The sequence below is a fragment of the Perna viridis genome, chromosome 3, assembly GCF_037379345.1.
Source record: "Perna viridis isolate PV_CMFRI_1.1 ecotype Kerala chromosome 3, ASM3737934v1, whole genome shotgun sequence".
Taxonomy (NCBI): Eukaryota; Metazoa; Mollusca; class Bivalvia; order Mytilida; family Mytilidae; genus Perna; species Perna viridis.
In genome coordinates, this window is record NC_142447.1 from 37,461,453 (window position 1) to 37,478,610 (window position 17,158).

At 32.6% G+C, this 17,158-nt stretch overlaps 2 protein-coding genes across 7 annotated transcripts in view; one reads left to right on the forward strand and one right to left on the reverse strand.

The window, feature by feature from the left end:
• Window positions 1-10: 10 nt before the first annotated feature.
• LOC148622124 (integrator complex subunit 14-like) lies at window positions 11-11,944 on the reverse strand. 4 transcript variants are annotated; one of them, XM_088571722.1, is made up of 12 exons: window positions 11,807-11,931; window positions 10,908-11,047; window positions 10,051-10,182; window positions 8,010-8,175; window positions 7,561-7,731; window positions 6,536-6,912; window positions 5,335-5,465; window positions 4,575-4,716; window positions 3,776-3,855; window positions 2,940-3,112; window positions 1,766-1,831; window positions 11-259 (listed from the first exon to the last, which is right to left on the reverse strand). In XM_088571722.1, the coding sequence occupies exons 4-12, from the start codon at window positions 8,169-8,171 to the stop codon at window positions 32-34; spliced, it is 1,530 nt and encodes a 509-aa protein (XP_088427848.1). In that variant the 5' UTR covers window positions 8,172-8,175; window positions 10,051-10,182; window positions 10,908-11,047; window positions 11,807-11,931; the 3' UTR covers window positions 11-31. The 4 variants fall into 4 exon arrangements, with proteins under 4 accessions (XP_088427848.1, XP_088427846.1, XP_088427845.1 ...); XM_088571720.1 differs by lacking the exon at window positions 10,051-10,182; XM_088571719.1 differs by lacking the exons at window positions 10,051-10,182; window positions 10,908-11,047 and having other exon boundaries at window positions 11,807-11,944.
• Window positions 11,945-11,974: 30 nt separating this feature from the next.
• Window positions 11,975-17,158, forward strand: part of LOC148622125 (sodium/potassium/calcium exchanger 2-like) — an 80,656-nt gene continuing 75,472 nt past the window's right edge. For 2 of the 3 annotated variants that reach the window (XM_088571704.1, XM_088571702.1), the window contains exon 1: window positions 11,975-12,064. The gene's annotated coding sequence lies outside the window, so the exon portion shown is untranslated. The remainder of the gene's footprint in view (window positions 12,065-17,158) is intronic. The other variant, XM_088571710.1, reaches the window with a different exon arrangement.

The window sequence follows — 17,158 nt, forward strand, 5'->3', positions numbered from 1 at the left end:
ACAAACTATATTAATTTTAACCTTTATTTAATTAGCCATCATCTTGACTAAAGTTTGTTCGCAGTGGCATAATTGATTGAGAAAAGTCAGTAGCTTTATCACTTCTCAAACAACTAGCAGCATGGGCCAGCTGTATTGATGCATCAGGGTGGGCTGTTCCAGGTAACATTGTACACTCCCGGTCTAACATGGTTGCCATGGCATCCAGTAAATCATGGAAACCAAATGACAGTGCTGCTCGTCTTAATCTGTTAAGTTCCTACAATAATTTAAACTAGATTTAATGCAGGTATATTCACATTAGAATGACCCTGCTTCCCTATGTCAAGTACATATATACATATATGAACATTCTGAAATTTTCATGTACTTTTAATACAAATTCTATAAATTATACAGAATGGGTACCTCTGTTTACACGATCAATGTTTGTCCAATTTTTTTTTCAAAGTTTTTGTTGAACAATTAAGTCAAAAAAGCTTTCTCAAAGTAGCCTGTTTACACGATCAAAAAGTGGTAATTATAATCCAAAGAATAATGGTTGGGAAAGAATTTATTCACCCAATGCTTTTTTTTTATTTACATTCCGAAAACCCATTTGATTAATTAAATTACATCAAAGTCAGTTAAAAAATAGGATGGAGTTCTATTCCATCAAAGTTTGTCAAAGTCTGTCAAAGTTTTTGACAAAGGTTTACATAGTAAAAAAAACTACTTAGAATAAGATTTTGATGGAAAACTTTGATCATGTAAAGAGGCCTTTAGTCAATGGCAAACTTAAAATAAGGGCTAAGGACAACCAAAATCATTTAGAAAAAAAACAATTAAAAAACAGGTACACAAAAGCATAAACTAATAAGTTCTTAGGGTCCTGATCACTGTATACCCTTCTACTTGGGGCCATATTATTTGATTAAGTAGAACAATAATTTAATCATTTTTCATTTACAGAGGCCCAACTAAACATGAGAGACTTTTGAAGGCCTTACCATAAAGACCATGTCATCAATTGGAAAGTTTTATCTTCTTATGTTTTTCAAGATATGAAAAAAAAACTCATTGGTCCAGGTGAGTTAAAAAACCAAAAAAAACTTTTAAAATTTTCCCCAATTACAATCTAAGCAACCACCTTATTTTAAAGCAATATACTATCTTAAAGGTCTCTGTGATTAAAACATTCCTAAGTAGTGAATTATATGTAAAATAAACCTGTGAATACAGACCACTTGGCTTATGTGACCATTATTTTGCTATCCCTAGGAAGGTCACATAAGACAGGTTTGACTGTATAAGATATCAGTTCCAATGCAAAGATAACAAATTCATGGATCAAAAGCTTTTGATTTTTTTGTTTTACCATAATATTAATTTCATCTGAAAATAAGGCCTAAAATCAAATTTTAAGTAACCTGACTGACCCTTATTTTTTCAAGGTCTCAAAAAAAGAAAAAAAAAACAAATTAAACAAAAAAATACAAATTTTTGGCACTTCTGTCATAAAAATTTTACTAGAATAGCATTTCTCTCCAATGTGCAGGTTCAAAATTTATAAAAAAAAAAAATGAAAAAAAAAAACATGGCTGTGGCTATGACACGTTCAGTATTAAGCAGTCTCATAATAAAGGCAGCAAAACATGTAGGTTTCAATGTCCTGCAAATCTATATATTATTTAAAAAAAAAACACAAAAAAACTAACATCCTATCGACCCTAATTTTGATGGAGATGTTACCAGAAACACATAATTTTTTTTTGGGCCTAATTACCTTGTAAAATTGTTGTTGTTTGTCAGGAAGCTTTCTAGCATGCCTAAGAACTTTCTGTAAGTCAGTCTGAAATACACAGATAGTTCAAATATCAATCAGGGAAGTTCTCTATTTCATTAATCCAATACAGATTACTGATACTTATTGATTTGTATCTTTTGATTATTTTTTTTTCTGTTGACTATTAGGCATCTGTTAAAATATCTTTATAAAAATCCAATTAAATCTTGATTAAAGTACATTAAACATGTATATATATTTACCTATATAAAGTTGACTATGGTATATTATATTACATATCAAAACAAGTGAATAACAGTATAGCAACAGAATTTCAATATAATAAAGAGACATAGTAAACTTTGCTCTTCAGCCTATTGCACAAAAGATGTGGTTTTCATTCAATTATTTCCTTCATATCAAAGTTAACTTAAAGCAAGTCATTTAATTCAACAAGTAGAAGGGTTGAATTAATTGCTCTATTGTTGTTCATAAATTTCTATCTAAGTCAAACAATTTTTCTAATGTAATCTGTTTACTTTTATTTCAATCAGTGACGAATGTTTCTGGTACAGAATTACTATGATTTATTAACCATTTCAATAGTAAATATTAAGGAGGCAATAAATGTTGACTAACTACCAAGAAAGATTACAATGAGTGTCTATTGTGTGTATCTATATTAACAGATAACAATGAGTGTCTATAGTGTGTATCTATATTAAGAGATAACAATGCATGTCTATAGTGTGTATCTATATTAACATATAAATATGTGTCTATACTGTGTATCTATATTAATAGATTACAATGAGTGTTTATTTGGGTATCTATTTTCACAGATAACAATGCATGTCTATAGTGTGTATATATATTAACAGATAACAATGCATGTCTATAGTGTGTATCCATATTAATAGATTACAATGAGTGTCTATTTGGGTGTATCTATATTAATTGATTACAATGAGTGTCTATTATGTGTATCTATATTAATAGATTACAATGAGTGTCTATTTGGGTGTATCTATATTAATTGATTACAATGAGTGTCTATTATGTGTATCTATATTAATAGATTACAATGAGTGTCTATTTGGGTGTATCTATATTAATAGATTACAATGAGTGTCTATTGTGTGTATCTATATTAATAGATTACAAAAAGAACAACCTGTAATCCAGTCTGTTTGATCCACACAACACAACTCTGAGCGTAGCTACGTTTGTCATTAGGTCTTACAGGAAATGGTGTTTTGTTGTCATCTTCTCCATATGGTGCTTCTTGGAAAGCTGATATAGGTGCTAGATTGTGTATATTACCAATCCACCCAACTGGTTCATCTCCTACAAAAATCAATTATCTATCATACATGTATCATACAAGTAGCAGCTAGCCAAATTTCAATTACCATTAAAGTAAGGTTCATGTAGGAGTGGAATCAGGAACAGATGCTCTGTTAGGCACAACTTGATATGACAGCATAGGTTAAATGCTGAATAGTTGGGACAAATTAGACACAACATTCTAGGTTGACAAAGTTATTGAAAACCTACTACATGTATTGCCTTCACTATTTAAATGTCTTATGTCAGAGAAAGGGTCTGAGTGCCTTAAATCATATATAAAGAACTTAAAAGAAATAATTATTATTTAAATGTAAATTTCATTACCATTTTTGTTAATCTTTGGAAGATTCTCCCCCATTGATACTATCTCATGAGAGGGACTTTCACAGAATATATAGTAATTTTAGCCAAAAACCTCCCCCCACAAATCATATACTTTTATGTGGAAGATTCTATATTTTTCAATGATTTTGCGGAAGTATCCCCCATAATGTGGGAGGGTAAACAAGTATGCATTATTTTTCTAACAAGTTAAAAAATTTCATATTTTGATATCTAGAAACTTATTATTTGTCTAAATATTAGACTGTTTATCCTGTGTCATTTTATCTACCCTACTACTATATATACAATGACAACTAACAGATACAAAATACATACCTGGTGGGAACAGAGACAGCATTAAGTTGCTTTTCTTCTTACTATCTGCCCAAGAAAACAATATACCATACCAATTTTCCCTGAAAAACAAACTTATCAAACTTAAAGAAGAAAATACAATGACATGAAATTACCCTCTTCACAAAACAATCTTATCAAACTTAATAATACAATGATATATTAAATATCTCTTCACAAACTTAAAAATACAATGATATATTAAATACCTCTTCACAAACTTAAAAATACAATGATATATTAAATACCTCTTCACAAACTTAAAAATACAATGATATATTAAATACTTCTTCACAAACTTAAAAATACAATGATATATTAAATACCTCTTCACAAACTTAAAAATACAATGATATATTAAATACCTCTTCACAAACTTAAAAATACAATGATATATTAAATACCTCTTCACAAACTTAAAAATACAATGATATAACCCTACTAAAGGGGATTAGTCATGCCATCATGACTAAGGGGGTTAGTAAGATTGCCTTGCCTTTTGTTACCCAACTAACCTTATCCCTTAGCCATGCCAGCATGACTAACCTCCTTAGTAGGGGTACGTTTCACAAATTATTTTTTAGCCATTTTTTAAAGTCTAAAATAATTCCAAATTCAAACAAGAATGCGTCCTAGAGATTTAACACAACCAAACAAATAGCAACAAATATTATTGTCACATCTTGTTCCTTAATAAAACTATAGATGATTGATTTATGTTCAAAAAGGTCGGTGAAAAATTTTCATATTAACTTTTGAAGGAACATTTTAAATTACCTACCCAACCTGTGTAAGGGCTACCATTCCTTCTACCTTCAGACTGCCATGAAGGAGAACAGTAAATGATGGATTTTTGCCATCTTCTGTCGAATCTTCTTCACTTTCATTCTCTTTCTTTGTTTCTCCATTCTCTTGCTTTGTATCTGACCAAGAAGTAATATACAATCTGACTTCAATAGTTGATAGCATTGATACTGTTAAATGGTAAATCAGAGAGTATAAAAACAGCTTTAGACCTTGTATGTGATACTGGTTTGTAGATTAACAGACATGTGACATCATTAAGACTTTATACAACATTAAAAGCTGATTTCTTGAACAAAGATCATGTTATGCATTAGTATTTTAAACTACAGTGTATAAATTAGTTTAGACACTTTTTAACAGGGTGATTGCCTTTAAAAGATCTTGGTACATGTAGTACAAGGTGTATATATTGTGATTACCTTAAGAAGGTCTTGGTAGTACAAAGTGTCTAGAGTGTGATTACCTAAGACGATCTTGGTAGTACAAAGTGTCTAGAGTGGGATTACCTAAGACGATCTTGGTAGTACAAAGTGTCTAGAGTGGGATTACCTAAGACGATCTTGGTAGTACAAAGTGTCTAGAGTGGGATTACCTAAGACGATCTTGGTAGTACAAAGATTCTAGAGTGTGATTAGATTGTGATTACCTTTAGAAGATCTTGATAGTAAAAGGTGTCTAGAGTTTAATTACCTTTAGAAGATCTTGATAGTAAAAGGTGTCTAGTGTTTAATTACCTTTAGAAGATCTTGGTAGTACAAGGTGTCTAGAGGACATAGGAGGACTAGCAACATCTGCTATGTCTAAAAATCCTAATATCTCTAATGTCTTTGAAACCTCCACCGAGACATGCTCAAACTCATCTGTCCTGTAAAAAACAAATACAAAAAAATACTTAAAACCTGGTAAATATACCATGAATGAACAATTGTCTAAAAGGTACAACCTTATGGTAAAGAAAAGATAAGGACAAAATATTCTTAAGAAAACAATCAAAGTACTCATATACTAAACAGCAAAAGAGTCCTGTCTTGATCATAAAATGTTCTTTCTATTTACCTACTTAAAATGCTCAAAATATGATGTTCTTTTTGTAAATTCATACCCAAGATTATATATACATGTAAATTAACCTCCGTTAAATTCACCAATTGCTATAACTGATGATAAATTGAGTAGACTCATCTTAAAAAAGTTTTTTTTTTACATACGTTTTCCCCAGTTTTAAGTATCTGCCCTGCTAGAGCCCGTCAGAATACTGATAGTGAAAACTGAAGTACATCCATGTACAGTATCTCGAGTGTCATATGGTATACAATAGTTTAAATGTGTAATATTTTTTTCCAAAGAGGTCAGATTTAAAAAGGGGAGGGTTGTGATCATGCCAAAGTTCTTTAACCCTGTCACATTTTTTTCACCTGTCCCAAGTAAGGAATTTCTGGCCTCTATGAAATGTTTCATTTTCACTTTAAGTTTACTTTTGCTGTGGTATATGGGGAAACTGTTTCGCTGCACCTGTGTATAGTGATGTTTGGGGCCAGCTGCAGCCTGCCCTTGGTGTGAGGGTTTCCTCCTCATTCATAGTAGACCCATGGGTAGCCTTGAGCTGAATTTTTTAATCCCGGTGAGGTTGTCTCTTCAACATATTCACCATATCCAATTTCGTTATCATTATGATGTATATGTTACTGCTAGAATTTTCTAGACATAGTAAGTATATGCACTTAATTTTTTTAACTAAGTTATTTCTTTGTTGTTAAAAGTCATTATCACTGATCACATGTTTGACAGGATTAAAAAAGACATTTGTTTGTTCCACTTTACAGTAGGATGGCCAAAGGAGTTTGTAATACCAGATATACATACTGTACTACATACACTCAAATGCCAATGAACAAAGGCTTTTGTTCAGATCAAAGATGAATCAGCTGTACTTACTTATCAAATGGTTCAGGAGCAGGGAACAGCTGTACTGGACACTTAAAATTACCACATTGCAAAGATCCATGATACGGTGAATAATATTTTTCTCCTAGTCCTTCAAATAATGTCTGAACACTTTTAAGATTTAAAACACCATCAGGTAAAAAAATTTCCCCACCTTGTCCATTTATTTCAATAAGCTTTTCAAAATATGGCAGAGAGTTTTTGACATCTGAGTCATTAGAATTGCCAATTATCACTACATGTAGTTTACAAGGGAAAGGAAAAGGTAGTGGGAATAGTTCCTCTCCATCTCTCTGGTCCCAATTCTGTAGTGTGTTCTTCAAAGATTTCTGTCCTATGCCCATTGAACCGTCTGTAACTAGTATGACCTACAAAATCATTTTGTAAATTTTTAAACATCTAAATATTCCTACTGATATCGCCATTTTTCTCTGCCTTCAAGTTAAAAGAGGTAAAGATTTGCATGAAGCTAAGCTGTGTCCAATGGAACTAGGCTTTGATTTCTCAATACATATTGTTGGCTAGGAAGTCAGAAAATCTATGCAGTAGCTTAATTTCTGTTCTAGCATTATCCTCATTTATCTATGGACATAGTATATAGCAACATGTAAAAAAAAATGTACTACAGTAGCCATTTCATGTGGTGAATTAAGAATTCTAATATGAAGTGCTTCTTTAGACCACATCCATTGTAAAAAGAGTGATAAACACATGATCAACATTTTGTGCAACACATTGGCTGAATCTATTCATAAATCTGAAGAAACTAGTCCTATTAGAATCATTTACAAATGGGCTGGGTCTTTATATTCGATTATTTTATACTTAGTATTAGGGAGGTATAAAATATAAATAAAAAAGCCAACCTGTCTGTAAATGAGTATAACACCATACCTAACATGAATAATTTCTATATTAATATAACAAAAACACTACTTCTGCATCTGAATAGACCAGGGGTAGATATACATGTATTGGGTTATATATCGTTTGACTTTTGTAGGACATCATATTACCTGACTTGCTGTGCTAGCATTCCATTCATCCATCAGTAATGATTTGATACCAGTCAATGCTCCTTCTACACATGTTGTATTGTATGTCTCTGTTTTACTTAAGGCTGTCTTTATTGACTCAAAATCTCTTGTGAATGGCACCAACTGTTCCCAAAGACAGGAATACACAACCTAAACAAAAGTTTTAAAATATTATTGGAATATTTAACCTGTATACGTTATGTACATTTTTCAAAGTACAAAATGGTTTTTTCCCCTAAATTATTAACATGCTTTTTCAATCCTGATCCAAAAACAAAATAAAAATGTCATTTAATATACAATACAGGTTGTTCTCATTTTCTACAAACAATAATAATGATAAATATAAAATCAAAGTATCTACTTTTCATTGAATATTTCTGGTTTTACTCTGAATTTGATTGCTTGACCAAAAAGAAAAAAAATACCATGGAAACAAATTCCAGTCTACAATTGAGAGAGAAATGATCCAATAAAGAGTTGATTCCATGAATGGCTAGATTTCTCCTCTGGTATTCCTCTGTAGATTCAGGTAAATTTACTGGTCTACACATTGATAATGATACATCTAAAGCTAGTACTGTTGGCATATTTCTGTAATCAGAAAAAGTAGAAGTCAATTAATTCTACAGATTCAAAAATATCTGACACCAATAACCATAAAAAAAATTTATTTATTTTATGCATGGTGGGTTTAATGCTTACTAGTATTCATAAACCAAAGCCAGAGTGAGAAATAAAAAGACCCAGATATATGACTAAACATAAGCATCTTCAATATGTATACATATGGTAAGCAAATTTAAGTAGCTGTCTTGGTAAGAATCATGCAAAATCCGAAAAATGTGATACACCCAAAAAAAGGCTACATATTTTTATTTTTGTAATTAAGTTGTTTTATGGGTCTATGTTATGAAATGCATAATTATTCACTCAAATCTGCCTGCTCTTAGGAGATAATCAACACTGAAAATCCAATAGATTCTATTGTATTTGAATGTCATTTACAGAATTATCTTCCTTAATTTTGAAATCTACGGTGCATTCTATATAATTTTTATCTCCTAAGAACACAGTTTATACGAAAAACTGACTAATTTCTGTTTACTATGGCAATTCAAACAAAATATCAAAAATGAAAATATGTAGGCTTTTTACCCATGAATCACATTTTGCATGATTCTTAGCTGGAGTGCTACTTAAAAAAACTATTGTGTATTACATATTTTCCTAAGTAATGTACAAATGATAGCATATACTGCTGAAAAAATGGCTACATTCAACATGTTCAAAATGTAGGAAAAAAGGAAATACAATGTGGAGTTTAAATAAATTGGTTCAACACTTTTTGAGCCACAGATTACACTAAGTAAGTACCATCTACATCATACAGTGACAAAGAATGGCTTAGTGCAACATGCTAAAAATCAAGGGAAAAAAATTGTCCATCATGATTATAGGAAGGGCATGTTTTCAATACTAGTATGTACAAAAATACTGTGCAGCATGAAAAATGTCGGTTTTACACTTAATGAGTTATAGCTTACACAAAGTAAGGTACAACATAAGCAAGACAGATGGATGGAATTGAGTGCCTACTTAATCTGCTTTTGCCCTTGGTAATGCAGGTAAAAAAGTGATGTTTTTATCATTGTCCTCTCCTGGTTGTCCCTCGCTTGCAAAGTTTTTCTTTTAACTCTGAGTTTACTGAAAGTCACTTTTACAACAACCATAGTCCAAAGGTGACCCAAAAGCAATTCATTTGATATGGCGTTTAATTAAACCATTAGGATAGACAGGATGTTGACAGCTCAATACAACTTTTTCCTCCATGACACGTGTCTGATACCAAGATTTACAGTCGAAGTCTTTCTGAGTTGACTTTCATCCATGAAAATAACTGTTTGTTAAATGCTTGATTTCATTGCTATACACCGTCCAGGAAGATCTGTGAAGATCTACTTTACATCCACTGAGAACAGAACCAAGTCCGCAAACACAGACCAAAATATTTTTTTACAGCCTGTATCGGGGCAATGTCACATCTATATTGCCCCTACATGTAAGGGCAATATAAATTATATATAGTAATGTATATGTTTTTATTTTCCGATATGTGTTTGACAAGGAAATTTTATCAGTGAAGCATAACCTCGATATGGTTAGATGGTTAGCAAAGAAAACATTTATTTTAAACACAATTAGGAACTTAACCACAATGGCTGACACTAACGTAATTACATGTACATGTAGTACATCTTACATTTACTGGGCAATGTTTACTTAATCATGAAATGCGTAGATTCACTAACACTTGGTCTATTATTTTATGAAATTTGAATTTATTTTCTATTGTATTTAGTTATTAGTATGTTTGGTGTATGATGAGTGAAAGCTTAAAATAATTCAATTATTATTTTATTCCATTATTTAGTCATCATTCATTTACTATAGACTGACAGGACTTACATTGTATAGACTTTAGCCACTCTTTTTCCTTATTTACGCTTTAACCAACACAAATCGATCGGGATGTCCAACACTTTACCAATGTATTTTCAGGTGAGCACTTGTAACAGTTAAAATGTCCCTTTCCTATAACTGACATAACATGCTAACATTTTGCTTTGATATGATATTAAAATAAATTCATAATGTATTTTCAGTAAATAAGGATTGGTGATGAAAATTTGATATTTGTTGAGTCACACAAAATCCCTGAACTGGGTCCAGTTTAAAAGCTTTGCTATGATGGATTAGCTATTCAACCAGATTTTGACAGACTTTGTTCAGTTGTGTGGAAATACATTATAAAAAAATTTGGAAGCGTAAATGGCTGTATTATCAACTGGGTCCTGCATACTTATGGACATAAAAAGCATCAATATGCGATTGGGCATGTAAAATCAGGAGCTTAAAAACAGTATAATGGCAGCTTCATGACAACAACAGTCTAGGAAACATTAACTGGCTTCAATGATTAAATACAAATTGAATCTGAGCTTTTTCTAAAATAAGAATGGTCAAAACATGGCACCCTAATGTTTACAAAAATGACGTAATCAGCTAATCAATACCAGACAATTCGACCCAAAGACATTTTTGACCATGATAATCCACCACTGTTCCTTACCAAAGTTTGGACATATCAGCCCATACATATTTCAGATCATGACAATGGGACAATGCATTAGGACAATAAAAACCATATATTGCGACATATTATACAAGTACGGAAATTAATATTATTAGGGCTGACAAAAATTATGAAAGGTGTTTGAATTGCATTTTGTAATATGTTTCTTCAGGAGTATTTAAGGTCTTACCTTCTTCATATTATCAGCATACTCCAGCATTGCTAGAGGTTGTCTGGCAAACTACTTTCTGACTTGGTGCCATCCTAAGTTTAACCCATTGGAAATCAAGGGATAAAAATCCTAAATTTTTGTTAAATACAAAAATGTACCTAGAAAACATTTGTAATGCCGAGAGTTATCCAAGTGACTGGCCATTTTGAACTAGGTCACTAATTTTACAGAATACAATATATTTTTGACAAACGAACTTAAAGTTAGTAACAGCAATTTCTTGATTAATTTAATATTTTTGTTTCGCAAATTAAAATCTGTAAGTTTATTAACTGGATGAAACTATTCAAATACTGAAAACCAAATGTGAGGTTCATTTAAATTGCTTTTACAAATAATTTCCAGGATTTCTGGATTTTCTCATCAGGTAGGTCAATTGTTTTTCTTCAGTTTAGTCACCTTCTCTCTTGTTAGGGTAAAGAAAAGTTCTGTATAAAATGTTTTAAATGGTTAATATTTTACTATACCTCTGCCAATTTCAAACGTCTACAAGTGGTTTGCAATATGGTACTCGGAAGTTAGAGGTTGGGGTACGGAGGAGGGAAATTCCAACTGCTTACATTGTAGGAGTAATTATCAGCAATGTATTTTGTTGACTGTATTATGTATACATAATTGAAATAATACTTCTTGATTGGTTTTTTTTTTTCAGTCCAGTTGAATAGCCTGTCCATAACTGATAGTCTTTTCGACCAGATCCAGTTGAATAGTCTGCAGGCTATTCAACCAGGTCCAGTCCAATAGCCAAGTGCCTGAAATTTATTAAGAACAATGTGGTTTTGCTGGGTCTTCTTATTTATATACACTACCTTGTCCTTGGTTTTGATATTTAAATATTTTCTGAACAATCAACTTACACCTTTTAGAAAGCAAGCTTCAATACTAAATTTCGGATAAAAATCTGAAATAAATCAGTTCTGTCAAATATTTACTAACTATAGTATATGAACGAGGGAACGGTGGACGTTTTCTTAACCGGAAGTTTACAGATTTTCGGAAACTTACAGTACTTGCAAAGAAACGGTCCAATATTTCCGAATGGAAAGCTTCATCAGCAACCGGCGGGAAGCAGATGCCCGATTTTATCGATCAGCTGTGTGAAGAGAAAGTTAACGGTAAGACTTGAATTTAACGACTGTAGTGACAATATCATAGGCAACTTATTGTAAATGTAATTTTTCTTAGTAAAAATGTGGTTTTGTCCATCACCACTCTAGTGATAAGTTATTGATTGATCAGGTCAACAACTTGGTCGATCTTTATTTATTTTCATGTTTTGACCTTATTTGTAGTTTTATCTTATTGTGTAGGGTAACCTACTTCATTGCTTTGTTTAAGTTATTTTATTAAAACTAAGATCTAAGATCTAAAGAGTGAACACATACACACTACATTCAGTTTATTTACCATTTTTGGTCCTTGCCTTTGGTTGAAATCATTGGGTCAAAATATCAGCTACTCTCAGTTAAGTTGTCAAGATTGAAATGAAAGCTCATTTTTGTCCTCCAGCTATGCATTTTAAAGTTCAGGAAATAAGTCTATACAAAACCATCTTGACATGTATTCAATAAACCCTTCTAATAATGTATGAAGTGGGTAGCTTGAATAACTGAAAATCTTTAGAAAAAACGAAAACCAGGTGTATATATCTAAAAACCTCAATAAAATATGTGTAACTGCTCACTTTGTTAATATAGCATACTTTAAACAAGCTTTTTATGAAATTATTTATGAATATTCCAACACTTTCTAGCTACCCAACAAAAGCCTGTAATAATCTATATGGCATCAGTATTGATATTAGTAGCATTTCATTTTTAACACCATATTGATCATTACAGATTTTTTTGGGGTAGTTTGAAAGTGTTGTAATTTGCATAAAAAAAACTTTTTTCCTGAAAAAATACTTATTTAAGTATATTTAAATAATGTAGTAGGCAATTATACATGTTCCACAGAAAAAAAAACATATTTTATCCAGGTATTAAGTTTTTCCTTCTGGTTATTCAGAAAAAAACAGGTTTTTGGTTATTCAGTGTGGTGAGATCATCTCACAAGGATGATCAAATGAACTTAGGCCAAATAAAAAACTAAGGATGAGGTTCAAATCACCCAACTGACCCTAGTTTGAACCACCAAACCTAGACTTTTCTCCAAAATGAAAAGAAACAAAAACAAAAAAAGACGACCAACCATAATCACTTCAGGTAATTCAGATTTTATCACAATTTCTCCCGCTGGGACTTGGTATTTAGGCCAAAAAAAATTATGTTTCGGATTTCCTGACTGACCCTAATACATTTTTTCTCCAATATTAACAAAATCGGTAATTTATACCAATTTCCGGTATAATAAGGATCATTTCCGGTAAAACTGAAAGCATGTTTAAAACCAGGTCACAATAGCGTTTGAAAAGGAGACTGATTTATATCATGTAAATCCAAGCATATTACTGATGATGAGCACAATGGAAGTCACGAGTATCGTGGCACTAAAATATAATAACTGCTGCTCAAGACAGGGTAGCAGTTTCTGCTTGTTGCCACTTATTTTATGGTACCAGACATATATTTGTACATCTATAACATACAGGTCAGGCATTCTTCATACTCAAGGTTTAATAAAACAAATGAATGAAACATTTTGATAATACTTCATTCATATAAATATTCATTTTTCACCTTGTCTTTCAAAAAATACATCAGTGAACAGAGAAATTTGTAACTTTTTGAAATATATTTGCAGGTAACATTTTAAAATACAGTGTACTTATATTTTGTCCAAAATTCCTACAAAAAATAAGCAGACCCATCGAAACCTGCCGGACCGTCGGACCTGTCCGGTAAAATTGTCCAGGGTCCGGTAAATACACGTTGCTTGTCAGCCCGGGTGTCCAATGTTTTTTTCTTACGTTAAAGAAGATTTTCTCAAAACTGAAGTGGTTTTTGTGAATAATAAAACTAGAACGTTTTAATAATTACGTGAATTAGTCTACAGTCTAGCGAGATAGTCAATCAGTTTGATTGTAAACAATAATATGTAACTTCCGGTTCATTCGCTACACGTCATTTCGTCCTTTGATATATCGTCCCTTCCGTTGTCTCACTACTCGTTTACATGTGAAACATGCGGTCATTATATTGTCAAAATAATAATGAAAAAAATAATAAAGTATATTTCTTTTACATCGAAATTGATAAAGATTAATAATTGAACATCTGATAATGTACAAGTTGAAGTTAACTCAACACTTAACATTGTGGAGAGCCTTTGTGACAAAGACAATGATGATGATTATGAAGACAGTGAATGTTTTGACTATCAAGATGAAATGTTGAATTTTGAAATGATTATGTTTTATGCCAGAGATTGAGAATAGATTTTATAATTTAATAACGATACTTTATTTCAAATTTAAAAAATCAACAATATATAATACAAAGAACTCAAAACAAAGTACACATGTTTCGTTTATGAAGACTCATCAGATACACTCTAGCCAAAATGAATAATGGTGACAAATTAACAAATTCAAGAGCCCATACCCAGTAGTTTTAAAATCAGCTAGATAATAAAATGTACTTGGAGATTCCCACCCCCCATCAAAAATGTTAGCGTGTCGATAATTTGTTCAGAGTTTTTTCGGTCAGACAAGTCATCACCTTGTGTCTGACCGAATGTCAGATGTGCTTAAAAAAAATTTGATGGGTCTGAAAATAAGTGTATTGTAATAAAAGACATGATTAATAGGTGTGCATGTTAAAAATTAAACTTTCTACTTAAAACCATACACTTTCATGACTTAAACATGATGCTATTTTACAAATATAGGCTCAGCTTTAGTCGAGAAAAAAATAAAATGAAAATGCCTACCTACCTACCCTATTTTTTGGAGGAATATAACCCTTATCAGACAATTTTTTTTTGGCCTTACTTAAGTTAACAACAAGGGCTTAGCACTATATAAATGAAGGCCGTAAATTTAAAGCTTGTTTACGTTTTATTCCAGTTATGATGATTGTTTAGTAATCAGTTGTTAATTTATTAGTAATTAATGTTTTCATTGAACACTTAGGCATTTAACTTGCAGGATTTAGCAACATTTCAAGCCGACCTTGTGAGTTGTTTAAAAAATAAATTCCATCCCACCAACCCTATTTAATTCACAGAGGTGACCGGACACACACTTATTTTTTATTTGGCAGACATGTAAGTGATTAGACCATTAAAAAAATATACATGTCAACCAGCATTATATTGCAGAGCTTTATTATTACTTACCTGAAAAAGTACATACAGCAAATCGTGAAATTTGGTGCCCATGAATAATTACCTGCTTAGTTAAATTAAATAAGGCAAGTTGATATTTTCACTAGTTTTAAAACCCATACAGGTCTGGGTGTCAAAAGTATAGGCCTGCAGCAGCGCTAAGCTTGTTGTAAAAGGCGATTAAATAGTGCTCAGGACCTTAGCCGGGGGCTAGGGCGCTCTGCCCACAGTGCAACTGGGTTGTGTGCCCCAGGTGGTGGAATGGGGTACCCCTGGTGTGTTACATGCTGTGGTTGTCAGGCTATAATACAGAAAACCTGACCGCAAACCATAGTGGTGCACCGTGTTGGGAAAGATACCACGTTCCTTGCACGTTAAAGAACCCAACTGTGGTATTCTCCCGGAGTAGGAACCATAGGGCTCCACCACAGGAGGCTAAATTGCCCGACCCTACCCTCCTCTCCCTATTTCCAGTGGCAGTCAAAATTTCGCGACCCCATTATCCTTGTGTCCCATCCCTTTTTTCATTTCAACATCATTTCATGTTCATTTTATCATCCACTTCATGTTCATCGCCTGAATATAGCTAAAATATTGCTGCTTGGGCGTTAAACCCCAACAAAAAAACAAAAAGAAACACTAGTTTTAAAAACCTTTTTCTATGATTCCTCTGGAATATTTGGTCACTTGACATTTCACAAAGGCCATGGCTGAAATTTTATCAATCGCCCTTCTGTGGCATCACTATATGTTCCTGAGAGACTTATGATAAACATGGAGTACATGTATAGGAACAGTACCACAGGGAGATGGACAGTAAGTCTTATGGTTTAGTTGAAGTAAAGGTGAAGTATTGCTAAAAAAATGCCTACCTACATGTACATGTACTGACCCTATTTTTTGTTTAAAATGTAACTGTAATCAAACATTCTAGGACACTATGGGATTCCTCCAAAGATTATTTCCATGGTTAAGTTACTGTATGAAGAATTCTCTTGTCAGGTCATACATGCTGGTACATTGACGGATCCTTTCCCTGTAACAACTGGCGTAAGGCAAGGATGCATTCTCTCTCCCCTTCTCTTTCTCATAGTCATCGACTGGATAGCAACAACAGCTTACAACGACCCTCATGGTATACAATGGACACTAACATCTCGTCTAGAAGACCTCGAATTTGCAGACGACATATGCACACTATCGCATCATCTTCAAGATTCCCAACACCAGGTCAACCATCTCGAAGAAACAACTAAAAGAACAAGATTGTATATCAACACAGCCAAAATCAAAGCCATGAGAATCCAACAAAACCAGATGGATCCAATATTGGTAGTGTCATGAGTACAACTGGAGGCACTGACGAAGATGTACAAGCCAGAAAGATGAAAGCATTACAGGCTTTTTCCATTCTAAAGCCAGTATGGAAAAGTAGAACACTGAGAACGACTACTAAGATCAAAATTTTCAACAGCAATGTTAAGTCTGTCCTGTTATATGGTTGCGAGACCTGGAGAGAAACAGAAAACACCATGAAATCTATACAAGTCTTTGTTAACAAGTGCCTAAGAAATATACTGAATATCAGATGGCCAGAAAAAATAACAAACAAGAAACTCTGGCAAAGAACAAAACAACAACCAATAGAAAACACCATTCGAACCCGAAAATGGAAATGGATTGGTCATACTTTAAGGAAGAACAATAAAAACACTACAAAGCAAGCTTTAGATTGGAATCCCCAAGGGCAAAGAAAAAGAGGAAGACCAAAGAACACCTGGAGGAGGGGTTTGAACTCTGAACTGAAGAGAGTATGACTAACGTGGAAGAATTGTAACACCATCGCCCAAAACCGAAGCGAATGGAGAGAAACTGTAGTCGCCCTATGTCCACCCATGGACGAAATGGAATAAATCAATCAAAATCAATCAGACATATAT